General features: G+C 33.3%; 1 protein-coding gene across 5 annotated transcripts; it reads left to right on the top strand.

Moving 5' to 3' along the window:
• The first annotated feature begins 2,073 nt into the window (after positions 1-2,073).
• LOC110662043 (translation initiation factor IF3-4, chloroplastic) lies at positions 2,074-10,860 on the top strand. 5 transcript variants are annotated; one of them, XM_021820912.2, is made up of 10 exons: positions 2,074-2,426; positions 2,513-2,552; positions 2,735-2,794; positions 7,292-7,344; positions 7,649-7,704; positions 7,805-7,838; positions 8,668-8,740; positions 8,841-8,933; positions 9,840-9,875; positions 10,002-10,180. In XM_021820912.2, exons 1-9 carry the CDS (start codon positions 2,134-2,136, stop codon positions 9,864-9,866), a joined length of 729 nt encoding a protein of 242 aa, XP_021676604.2. In that variant the 5' UTR covers positions 2,074-2,133; the 3' UTR covers positions 9,867-9,875; positions 10,002-10,180. The 5 variants fall into 5 exon arrangements, with proteins under 5 accessions (XP_021676604.2, XP_057988042.1, XP_021676601.2 ...); XM_058132059.1 differs by having other exon boundaries at positions 9,840-9,880; XM_021820909.2 differs by lacking the exon at positions 9,840-9,875 and adding an exon at positions 10,493-10,860 and having other exon boundaries at positions 2,075-2,426; positions 10,002-10,177.
• Positions 10,861-13,385: the final 2,525 nt, after the last annotated feature.

Below are 13,385 nucleotides of genomic sequence, written 5' to 3'. Positions count from 1 at the left end.
ATGAGTATGAATGATATTCTTATTATGAAATATTATTGAAAATTTCAAGCAGGTGAATAGTAAAATGCGCCAAATGATAATAAAATAAGGAAAACTCCGCTGGTTTCTCAATCGAAAAATAATTGATATTAAAATATAACGAGAATAAATTATTAAAAGAATAAAGTAAGATAAGATAGGATGCTCTGGCACCGAGTGTAACATATCTTGCTCGGCTATACTGTACACGAGTAAGAGGTGTCACAACTTTAAAGTAACTGCAAGGCCATTAGCCTATTCTTGAAACATTTAGACCTTACTTTCAGCTCACGTGGTTATACTTTTACTTGACTATCACTCTCAAAATGAGAATCTTAGGCATTTTGAGTCACGGGCCAAACTATATCTAGGTTGTTAATAAATTAATCCGATTAATTATTGTGTAAACTGATAGATAAATAGATTTATCTTACTTTATTTTTTTGGACCAAGAGTTTGTTTGATTATCAAATCAGTGTTATTAAACTTGACTCAGATGTTGATCCGGCGAAGAAATCAAGTCAATGAGTCAGTGGTTGAATCAGCGAGCCAGTGGTTGAACTAGTGGATCATTAAAAATTTGTTAAATATTTATAAACTAATTAAAAATTAATTAAATATAATACCTATTAATATAAATAAATGAATAAATAAATAGTATTAATTAAATTTTAATTATTGAAAAAAAAACTTTAATATTTATTAGGTTATATTTAATAAATTTTAATAGTATTTTTAAATTTTATATAAAAGTATTTAAATAATGTAATGCATAAAATTTTTATAAATTTATAATTCTCTTTTTAATATTTATGAAATATTAAATATATGTTAAAAAAAATATTAAAGTACAAAACACAGTTCAATTGATTTTTATTACCAAGTTAGTTCAACTAATTTTTATTTTAAAAACTTTTTATGAGATTTAGAGTTTAATTTTTTCATATCAATACTAAAAAAAGGGAATCTATTGAATAATTAAACTAATCGAATTAACTGGGTCAAACTAATTTATCGGTTCAATAGTTAGATTGATTGAATTACTTCTTTATCTAATTTAATTATAAACCCAGACTGATTCGACCGACAGATTCAATATGAATTTAATAATTATAGTTTGATATTATTGTTTGAACTATGATAATTTTTTTTTGGAAATAAAAGAATAAAATTTAATTGTAATTATAACTTATCTTAAATATGTTAATTACAAATTATTTTTATATTAAATTTAATATATTTTAAAGGTTAGATTTAACAATAAGCAATAGGCAGGAGGTTGACCGTTTCTCCATCCTCATAAAATAACAATAGTAAATTATTATTTAATTTTATATTTTAATAAAATTAATTATTTAATCACTATATTTTAAAATACATATTATTTAATTCATATATTTTACTTTCATTAAATTATATAGTCATTTTATTAACTTTTTCATTGGTCAATACTTATCAAGCTACTGTTTAATTATTTTACTTTAATTAATTTCTATATTTTCAAAAAGTATATTAAAATTTATATAATTTGACTTTATTAAATATTTAATTTTATATTTAAACTATTTTAATTTTTTCTTTATTTCTCTTTTTTTATGTTTTTTCTCTTATATACCCACACTATTTTTTCTCTTATTCTCTCTCTATTTTTATCCATTAGTAAAAATGATTCAAGCTGTTCATAAAAAAGAAAATCAATTTTATTAAATTTTTAAACAATAAAAAAAATTATTTTATAGTAGAAAAAATATGAAAATGATATCTAATAAATTAGAAATTTAAAAAAATATAAATTTTGATTGAGTCTCAATATATTAAAATTTTTATTTTTATTTAAAATATATTTTTTAAAATATTATATTTTAAAATTAATTTATTTTATTAAAATAAATAAATTAAATAATATTTTTTTTAAATATAATAAAAAAATTAAATAATATATTTTTTAAAATATAAAAATAAAATAATTAATTTCGTGAGAATTAAATTAAATAATAGTTTTTTAATTAAAAATAATAAAAATTTTCTAGATAAGAATTTCTCCCTCCTAAAATTATCGATCAGCCAAGCTAAACTACCACTTCCAGCTACGCTCTACAAAAGTACCAAGAGCTCATGGCTGGGTTGACCAACGCCAGCAGCTTCCCCTTCAATCCAATCCTAACCCCAACGACTGCCAAAACGACGTCGTCTCTACTTCCTCTCTCCTCACTTGAATCCAAGTTCTTCGGCCTCCGATTCCGTGGCTTCAATATCTCCAAACCTGACTCTCTCATCTCTCTTTCGTCCGCCTTCCCCACCTCTGTAGTCACCGCCCGTTACGGTGGCTCCCGTTCTTATGGCATTTCCCGGCGGTCAAGGCAGAGTGATTCCGACGAAGAGCAGGCTCTTGATACATCTAGCATTAGGTAATTACTAGTTGTTGTTTCATATTTTGTGCCATTTCGAGAAGTACTGAACTGAATTTAATTTGCGAATGTCCTTTGTTTTTTAGGGCATCTACTGTGAGGCTCATTGATGAACAGCAAAATATGGTTAGTGGTGTCTTTGTCTTCGGCATTTCTTTATATTTGGTAGCTTAGGAAGTGAAATGATATCTAGGAAGAGGAATTGGAAATTTATCAGTTATATCTGCAATTAATCAGATGGGAAGCGTTTGATTGGGTTTTATTGCGCATGTGATTACTTGTTAATTTGGTTGTGTGGGTCTGTGTAGGTTGGAGTGGTGCCTAAAAGCGAGGCAATTCAAATGGCTGAAGATGCTGAACTTGATTTGGTATGTGTTCTTATTTGTTCTCAGTTATTAAAGGAGTAAGCTTTTCAAATTAATATGTTTGTAAGATAGTGGTTGCTTTAGGTGCTTATATTGCATGATAAGGAGTGTCCACTTGATATCAACCAATGTACACTAAACATTTTGCTCTGTGTTAGGATCTGAACCCTAACTGGCAGTTACAGAAGAAATAGACTTCAGATAGAAAAGAGAATTAGAAAAAAAAAAAAAATATAGACTCAAGAATAGAAAAGAAAGAGATAAAGAGATTGAGAAGAAGAAACTGATTCTTGATATTACTTGAATGAATGATCTCTAACTGATGCACAACTGTATTTATACCAATTCTACTAATCTGTTATCTTCTAACATGCACTACTATTCTGTTGTCTTCTAACATACACTTCCCGCTTATCTTCCCTCCAAAACCAACTAACTGAACTCCAGCACCTTTTACACCTGAATTACATCCAATCACTTCCCTACTCTATTCCTAAGCCTCTTTCTCTGGTATGTAACACTTTGCTTTCACTTTTGCACAAGGCATTAGTAGCTTGGTAGAATTTTGCATTTTTTTTTTTTTTTAGTTTGGGAAAAGTTTAGAAGGTTATAGTTAGTGCTTATGCCCCACAAATAGGACTAGACAGTGAGAGTAAATAAAAGTTTTGGGAAGATATGGATGATTTAATGTAAAGCATACCGAATTAGGAGAATGTTTTCATTGGTGGAGATTTGAATGGACATATAGGAAGTGATAGACAAGGTTATAAGAATGTTCATGGTGGTTTTGGTTTTGGCAGTCGAAATGAGGAGGGAAAAAGCATCATGGATTTTACTATGGCATACGACCTAATACTAGCAAATACCTACTTTATAAAAATAGAGTCACATTTAGTGACTTTCAAAAGTGGGCAACATAGAAGCCAAATCGATTTCCTCTTAACCAGGAAGACAAATAGAGTTCTATGCAAGGATTGCAAGGTCATTCCAAGCGAGGCTTTAACAAGTCAACATCAGTTGGTGGTCTTGGATGTCAAGTTTAGGAACAATTCAAGTAAGGTCAGAAGAAATAGTGTAGCTCGAACAAAGTAGTGGGAGTTCAAAGGAGTAAAGCAAGTGAAGTTCAAAAATGAGCTTCTCGAGTCCGAAGTATGAAAGCTGGGTATGGAGGCCAATGATATGTGGATACAGAAAGCATCAAAGATTAGAGAAGTAGCTAGAAAAGTACTTGGAGAGTCTAAAGGACATGGACCACCCTCAAAAGAGAGATGGTGGTGGAATGAGGAAGTACAAAAAGGCAGAAAGAGAAAAAAATGATATAATAAAATTACAAAAAAAGTAGGACACATGGACCACCCTCAAAAGAGAGATGGTGGTGGAATGAGGAAGTACAAAAGGCAGTGAAGAGAAAAAGGGAATGGTATAAGAAATTACCTAAATGTGATAATAATGAGGCATATGAACAGTACAAGATAGCAAAGAAAGAGGCAAAAAAGACAGTTAGTCAAGCAAGAGCACAGGCCTTTGAAAAGTTATATGAGAAACTTGGAACTAAAGAAGGGGAGAAAGATATTTATAGATTAACAAGGAGGAGAGAAATGAAATGTCAAGATCTTAATCAAGTTAGGTTCATTAAGGATAAAAAGGAAAAGTGTTGGTGAAAGATGAGGACATTAAAGAAAGATGGAGAGATTATTTTAATGATCTCTTTAATAATAGTCAAAATGGTAATAGCGTGAATATGGACTATAGAACAATAGAAAAAAATGTGAATTATACTAGAAGGATTAGATCTTTAGAAGTAAAGGAAGCACTTAAGAGAATGAAAGTGAGTAAAGCCTGTGGACCCGATGAAATACCAATTGAAGTGTGGAAGTGTTTGGGAGATATGGGAGTGGCATGGTTAACTAAATTATTTAATAAGATTCTAAACTCAAAGAAAATGCCTGATGAATGGAGGAGGAGTATTTTAGTACTTATTTTTAAAAATAAGGGAGACATACAGAGTTGCTCAAATTATAGGGGAATTAAACTCATGAGTCATACTATGAAGTTGTGGGAGAGAGTTGTGGAGCTTCGACTACGTCATGATACTTCTATCTCTCTCAATCAATTTGGTTTCATGCCCGGTCGTTCAACTATGGAAGCGATCTTTCTCATTAGAAGCTTGATGGAGAAATATAGAGATGTAAAGAAAGATCTACACATAGTTTTTATGGATTTGGAGAAAGCTTATGATAGTGTTCCAAGAGATGTCTTATGGAATGTGTTAGAACAAAAGAGGTTATCTATTAGGTACATACAAGTGTTAAAAGATATGTATGAAGGAGCAACTACTATTGTGCGTACAGTGGAAGGGGACACGAGATTTTCCGATCTCAATTGGATTACACTAAGGATCAGCTATAAGCCCTTACCTTTTTACATTAGTTTTAGATGAATTGACGAAACATATACAAGAGAGTATTCCTTGGTGCATGATGTTTGCGGATGATATTGTTCTGATAGATGAGACACGAGAAGGAGTCAATCGAAAGTTAGAGCTTTGGAGAAGTACTATAGAGTCAAAGAGTTTTAAGTTAAGTAGAACGAAGAAAGAATACATGCATTACAAGTTCAGTGAAGGCCAAACGGATGATAGAGAAGGAGTTAGTTTGAATAGAGTTGTACTGTCCCAAAGTAATCACTTTAAATATCTAAGCTTAGTCCTTCAAGTGGATGGGGGATGTGAGGAGGATGTTAGTCATAGGATTAAAGTCAAATGGTTGAAGTGGAGATGTGCCACAAGAGTTTTATGTGATCGTAAGATTCCCAATAAGTTGAAAGGAAAATTTTACTGAACAGCCATACGACCGGCTATGTTATATGGTAGTGAGTGTTGGGCACTGAAAGAGTCATATGCGTCTAAGATAAGAGTTGTAGAGATGAGAATGTTGAGGTGGATGAGTGACCATACTAGACTAGATAAAGTCCGTAATGAGAGTATTAGAGAAAAGGTAGGAGTAATGCCAATTGTAGATAAGTTGAGAGAATTAAGATTGAGGTGGTTTGGTCATATGAAGCGTAGACATACGGAGGCTCAAGTTAGACAAGTAGAGCGCATTAGGTTAGAAGATAGAAAGAAAAAAAGGGGTAGACCTAAATTGACTTGGAGGACAGTAGTACAACATGACCTAGAAGCATTACATATTTCTGAGGATTTAACCCAAAATCGTTTAGAGTGGAAAAAGCAAATCCATATAGCCGACCCCAAATTTTTTGGGATAAAGGTTTAGTTGAGTTGAGTTGGGAAAAGTTTAAAAGGGTAAAGGAATTTTTTGGGGCCAAATACATATTTTTCACTCTTAAACTTTGTGTTTTAACTTATCATATCCCTAAATTTTTCGAAAAACCTATCACACCCCTGAACTTGCAAATTTTATAACAATTAAGCAAAATTTTGGTGCTTATGCTTATATGCATGATAAAGCAGGTGACTAATAGCTCCAAATTGTCTTGTTTCTTTACTTTTTAATTTTTTGTTCATTTTCTTACTAACTTAGCAGAGAGTAGAATTGAAGAAAACTTCTCCAGCAGCTTTATTCTACATCATGAACCTGGCTCTACATCTTCTCCATCTTTTTCCTGTTTCTTTTTCTCAGTAGCTTGGGGGGGTTTAGTAATAAGATTTTATTTGAGTAGTAAAAAATTGAGTTTTTTTTGTTTACTGGGTGCTTTCATTATGGGATTTAGGGGTGCAGATTGGCATAGGAGGTGGGGCATGGGACGATGAAGATAAGCCCATGGTTGCAGTTGCAGTTGCAGTTGTTTTGGCTGCAAAGGCTTTAAATTACTTGATATTAAAGTGAGTCTCAAATGAGAATCTGTTAATGGCAGGGACAGGGATTTGCAGAACAAGATCTCAGGTCTCGTGGGCCACCCCAACGAATCAAACTTCAGCTGGAATTATGCAATATCTTAGCAGTTTTCATGTTCAAAACTACAAAAATACGCATAAAAAAAATCAATAATCTATTCGCAACTCAGCGTTGGTGTGAGGATTTTGCAAGGTAGGAGAAGAAAGAGAGAGAGAGAGAGAGAGAGAGAGGGGAGGGAGGAGGCTGCACAAAATTTTTCTTGTAGGAGAGAGAATTTTCTTAAGAGAGAGAAGGAGAGAAGGGGGTGGGGGTGGGGTTGGGGAGTGCATGGGACGAGCATTGGTGCATTGGAGGCGAAAAAGTGCTTAGGTGTTATTGCAAGTTCAAGGGTGTGATAGGTTCTTAAAAAAAATTTATGGATATTATTGGTTAAAATGCACAAGTTTAAGGGTTAAAAGATGTATATGATCAATTTTTAAAGAATTGATTCCCTTAGTAAACAATGCCCTTTGGTTGGTTAATTGGATCTGGCATAGCTGCAGTTCATCTTTGCAACTGCATTCAAGAGAGAACAGATGTTTTGTTCATTAAAAAAAATTTTGAGCTTCTCAAGTGTGAGCAATTTGTTCTGTTATTTTTGCAGGTGATATTATCCCCGGATGCAGACCCCCCAGTAGTCAGAATAATGGATTACAAGTATGTCTTATGTACGTTTTTTGTTATGCATGAAAGTATGTCTTATGTAATCAAGTATTTTATATCTTCTATGTTTTTCTGCTGCTATCATGAAAGGTAGTCATGGTTGCAATTTGTATTAATCGGCCAAAAAATGCTTTACTTTCCCCATAATTGTGTAATATCTATAGAACCAATGAATTATTGCAACTGCAAATGACTGTGCTTGTATGGCATGTCACATTATAGTGAATGCTTTTCCAAGGCAACATTTTACTTTTCCAATTAGAAAGTGCAACAATACTTGCTTTTTTTTCTTTGTCAGCAAATATAGATATGAATTGCAAAAGAAGAAGAGAGGACAGCTGAAGAAAAGTGCTGGTGAATATCTAATCTATTTTAGAGATTGATGCATTTCTGATATATTTTAGGTCTCTGTTATGAGAATATATACTGACAGAAGTGTGGTATTAAATGTCAGCAAATCGCATGGATCTGAAGGAACTTAAAATGGGGTGAGCACTAATTTACCGTCAATCTCTTTGATGATTCCTCAATCTGTATTTTTCTTTAAAATTCTGATTTTTGTTAGCCCACCGATTGATGCTGACCATTGATTGCTACAAAACTTGACATCCTCGTCATGTATAATCTTTTCAAATGGATGTTTTCACATTGATCAGCATTCTGTTAAATATCCATCTGAAAACTGATGCATCAAAATGACTGAAGGCCTGAAACTTTATGATAAATCTGGGAAGTTTGTTAAATTATCTGAGGCAGGTAGGGTTGATGCCTCCTATTTGCTTTTATCTCAAGTAACTTGCCCCTGTTGTAATCTGAAAGGTATAACGGGGAAGATATAGACAATTGTCAATCATTGACATGTTTATACATATGCCCTATATCATTGGAGTTGTAAGGAGCTTAATATTGGAAAAAGTTTTGAGAAGGCAAGGTTATCTAGAGTGGGTTCTTGGTTCTGCAAATACTTAGGCTTCTGGGTACCACTTCATCTAAAGGTAGTGGTTCTCTCTTTAAATATAAACGTCCTTCATCTTCACCAGTTCTAATTCTTATTTTTTCTTATTTGTCCTACCATTGATTCTTCATTCCTGGGAGAGATACCATTGATTCTTCAGGCATGTGCTGCTGGTGTGCTAATGTTGGAAACAGGATACATGTATTAACCTTGAATTCAAAATCATTGTACAAGTTTCGAATAGTTTATGTGGTTTGAAAGCTATGTACAAAAATACAAATACATCAGGCTAGTTTTTGTAGTTATTTTTCCATTTGAACTAAAAAACTGTACATTTTTTTTTGGTTAATTTTTGCCAACAGTTACAACATTGATCAACATGATTATGATGTACGTTTGAGAGCTGCTCGTAAGTTTTTAAAAGATGGTGACAAGGTTGTTTTAATTTTCTTTTTATTTTTATTATTTGTTTTGCATACTTTCTGAATCTAGGATGAAATTCTTTTGATTGATTTACTGTATTCATTCCTTTCAGGTTAAGGTCATAGTGAAGTTGAAAGGTCGTGAAAACGATTTCAGAAATATTGCTATTGAGCTTATCAGACGTTTCCAGAATGATGTTGGAGAGGTACTCTTGACTTGTTTATACTTAACTAAACTCAACTAAGCTTTTATCTCAAAAATTTGGGGTCAGCTATATGGATTCTCTTTCTCCACTCTAAACGATTTTGGGTTAAATCCTCGGAAATGTGTAATGTTTCTAGGTCATGCTGTACTACTCTACTCCAAGTCAGTTTAGGTCTACCCCTTTTTTTCTTTCTATCTTTTAACCTAATGTGCTCTACTTGTCTAACTGGAGCCTCCATATGTCTACGCTTCACATGACCAAACCACCTTAATCTCCCTTCTCTCAACGTATTCTCATTTGGCACCACTCCTACCTTTTTTCTAATACTCTTATTACGGACTTTATCTAGTCTAGTATGACCACTCATCCACCTTAACATTCTCATCTCCGTAACTCTTATCTTAGACACATACGACTCTTTCAGTGGCCAAAACTCACTACTATATAATATGGTCAGTCGTATGGATGTACGGTAAAATTTTCCTTTTAACTTATTGGGAATCTTGCGATCACATAAAACTCCCGTGGCACGTCTCCACTTCAACCATCCGGCTTTAATCCTATGACTAACATCCTCCTCACATCCCCCATCTACTTGAAGGACTGAGCCGAGATATTTAAAGTGATTACTCTTGACTTGTTTATGCTTGTGTATAATTGAACGACCTATAAAATTCGGGAAGAAAGAATGATATGCAGCATTTTTGAAATATCTGATGCCATGATACGTGCTTTGAGATCAAACCAAAGAAAGAGAAGGAAAAAAAAAGCACAAAAAGTGTCACTTAGAGGGCTCTGAACTGGGCTATGTCATTCATATCAAGCTAATCTAATTCAAATTGAAAACCAGTGTAAAATCTGTTATTCTAATGGGTGTGGCTTTTATATTTACATGCTTCCTAACAGACTGCACTGCTGTACGGCAAGTCTTAAAACCGTTTGGTATGGTATTGATTTTCATGTTCCCTTGTTATTCCATCTTTTTATTCTTAATTAAATTGTCTATATATTTTATTTTAAACATTATGGTCTTCATTTCTAACTTTTGTTGGTTGCTGCAATTTGTAGCTTGCAACTGAGGAAAGCAAGAACTTCAGAGATAGGAATATATTTATTACTTTGGTACCAAATAAGGCTGTTCTACAAAAAACGCAGGAGTCACCAAAGAAAAGAGACAAGTCAGCTATAAATGAAGTGTCAGTTGGTGTATGAATGCTCTTGGAGGTTCAAGGAGGGAATGGCTGGTAGGTACTCCAAATTTTTGTCTGTTAAATAGGTTTGGTATTTGAGCTTATGTGCAGCTTAGCATAATACAACATGTATAACAACATGAGCAACTTTTGGTAGTTTTAATAATTGTGAGATCGGCTAGGACTTTACTTTGATTATTTATTTATTTATGTTTAAAGTCTAAAGCAGATGAAGATTAGGGTACTGGTGCTCTATAATGTTAGACTGAGAGGTTATATTGAATTTATGAATGCTATGAGACTGCAATTCCAAGAATAGTGTTCTTCATTCTCAACAGGTTGAAGTGAATAAAAGTTGCCATTTTATAGGTGAAACATGGAAACATGGGGAGATTGAGTATGTGCGCTTGAGGAAAATTGGACAAACGGGTCAGTCATGCATTGGATCTGGTGAAACATACAAGGAGTTCTTTAAACCTGTTTGAGAAAGGAGTCTTAAAGCTTTCTCCTGGGATTGGCATTGGATCTGGAGAAACATACAAGGAGTTTTTTAAACCTGTTTGAGAAATGAGTCTTAAAGCTTTCTCCTGGGATTGGTGTGAGTGGGCAGACAATTAATCAGCTTATGGGAAACCGACAAATCTGGGAAGTAGTCTGAGATGAGAATCACCTTTGTTTTATGATTAATTTCTTCTCTGATACACAAATTGATAAGTAATATGCATTTTCTTGATTTCTATCCTATAGTTAGTAGGCTGTAAAAGCTATCAGTCGTATCTTTGATTTTAAAATAGTTAATAATTTCCAGAAAAGAGAGGGAGAGAGAGAGAGAGAGCCTAAGTGCAAAATGGAAAGGCAAGTTTGGTGTGGCATGGGCATTTTTTATATATTGGGTAATGGAATTGATGAGGAGAGGAGGCGTTGAATTTAAGTAGGAGGGGTTACCCTGTCTGGATGGAGAGGCTTCAACTTACCCAACTACCGATTTGAATTTGGCTTAGATGCCAAGTTCTTGCTGCTCAAGCAGTGCTGTTTAACATGTTTTTTCAGTTTTCATAACCTGTTAATAGACACCTTATTTTTTTGAAAATGATTGATTTTAAACGCATTTTATTATATGCCTGTCAGAAATATGAGAAATTTGGTAAATAAATGACAAGTGGGTATGCCATTTATGGTACTTGTTTCCTGAACTGGTAATGCACCTGAAAGAGTTCAAGACAAATCAAAGGAAGAAATCGTCTGAAAAAAAAAGGAGAAACAACTCCGCCGTTCTGTCACGCCGTGTGAAGCACTAAGCGCTAGGAAAACTACCATCCCCGGAAAGTAAAAAATTAAAAAGCAAAATGATAAATCATAAGATTATGGAATAACTGTTTTTTAGTTATATGCAAAACATTTATTTTGAGTAAATTTCGCGCGGGATACTTGAACTTAAAAGAGTTGTAATAGTAAGGTAATTAAAATTTAATTTGTAATAAAAAATTCTTTCAATTGTAATTCTTTATTAGAGTGAATATAAAAGTCATTCTAGCATGTAATAACAAGTTTTGGGTAATAATATAATAAAATGACTTAAATACTCCTCATAAAAACAAAATAACTTAAATATCTTTATATTATTAATCATTCTTTACCTTTCTTCTCTATGTATATTTATCTCTCGTGTTTCACACTAAACACTCTCTGACTCCGTAACACTCTGTGTCTCTTTCTCTCTCCTTCTCTATCTCTTTCTCTCACTCTCTGTCTCTCTCCCTAACCCTATTTGTATTTTTTTTCCCTCTCATTCTCTCCCTCTAGATCTCTCCCTCTCACAACTCTTTGTCTCTCTTCCTCACACACTTTCCCTATCACTCTTAATCTCTCTCTCTAGCAAGAACTTATCATAAAAAATAAAAAAAAATAGTCCAAATTCAGTTTAAAAATTATATAAAAAATTAATAAGCAAAATACAAATCATACAATATATAATCATAATCCAATTCTACAATCCAATTGAATCAGTTTACACAAATTTCACCCATAATCAAATTTAACAAACCCATAATCAAAACTGAAATTGATTTAATAAACCTAAAAGGAGTAGGGATATATGTGGTGGGTTAGCCCATTGTTACTAGTTGTGAAGATTCAACTCATTCCTTGTTCTTACGAATCTATAAAAAAGAAACAACTTTGAGATTTGAAGTTGCTCATAAACTTCCTCTCTTACAGTTTTGAGAGTATTGGTGTTATGTGCTATTGATTTTGGCCTTCTTATTTTGATACTCAAAGTGAAACCAAAAACTACAAGCTTTTACACAAACCCACTTGAAAGAAATAGAGAGAGATGCGTAGCCATGGCTTAATGATCCCTAGAAGCCATGCCTCTTGAGTTTGCTTCTCCTCCATTGTTGCCTTTCCCGTCGTAATGTTCACGTTCGACCCAATTCTTTGCTTTAAGCTAGTGACATGTTTCCCACACACCTCCTGCAAAACAAAAGCTCTATGCAAGAAAGAATTGCCACTAACATGAGCTTCTATGAGTTATTGGGAATTCTTGAGTTTAGTACTTGATTGAAATAAAATAGGCTTATAAATGGCTCGCAAGGAAGTAACACTTGGATGTGTCTTTGCTAGATCTAGTTAGGGAGTATACCGAGAGGTTTATTCAGGTTCATATCCTAGAAGGAGAGCTCTTTATGTTCAAGAACAATCCAAAGAATCACCAAACGATTTCTCAAGTTAGATCCTAATGGAGATCAAGCAAGAAATCAGTTCTTTCAGTCTTATTGATGCACTTTTAAAATTCAATTTCAAAGGTGGGATGCAAATGGTATACATGAACAATTTTCTCTAGTTTCTTTAAACATGCACTGTGTAACTATAATACACCTCTCCATAGTCTAGTCAGAAGAAGAATGTTAATCCTTAAAGAACTAGTATTAAATAGGGCAACAAGTAAATCTTGGTTACTGTTACTTAAAATCTAAACTTAAATAAATATTCGTCCACCAAATGATCAGATTGTTGTTCGTATAAGGAAAAGGGAGGGTATATTGGAGATATTTTCAAGATCTGCCATTCTAGAGCCTTCTCACTCTTCTTCTTCCACCTCTCCTCTCTTCCTCTTCTCCCATCTCTACTTAACCATATCCACCTTACTTTCTAAAACACCTTTCCTCCTTTTCCCATTAACTAAATTAAACCTCTTTAATGTTAATAACTACTAGCCGAGCAATGGAAAAGTGATAGGGGAGAAATAGGGAAGTCAATGATT

This window comes from Hevea brasiliensis, chromosome 13 (genome assembly GCF_030052815.1).
Source record: "Hevea brasiliensis isolate MT/VB/25A 57/8 chromosome 13, ASM3005281v1, whole genome shotgun sequence".
Lineage (NCBI taxonomy): Eukaryota > Viridiplantae > Streptophyta > Magnoliopsida > Malpighiales > Euphorbiaceae > Hevea > Hevea brasiliensis.
This window is presented reverse-complemented; position numbering and strand designations above follow the sequence as displayed.

Excerpts from the sequence above, each read along its gene's own strand:
- LOC110662043 (XM_021820909.2), top strand. The coding sequence starts at position 2,134 with ATGGCTGGGTTGACCAACGCCAGCAGCTTCCCCTTCAATCCAATCCTA. Across the intron at positions 7,839-8,667 it reads CTGAAGGAACTTAAAATGGG|TTACAACATTGATCAACATG; the intron begins GTGAGCACTAAT and ends TTTTGCCAACAG. Across the intron at positions 8,741-8,840 it reads TTTTAAAAGATGGTGACAAG|GTTAAGGTCATAGTGAAGTT; the intron begins GTTGTTTTAATT and ends CATTCCTTTCAG.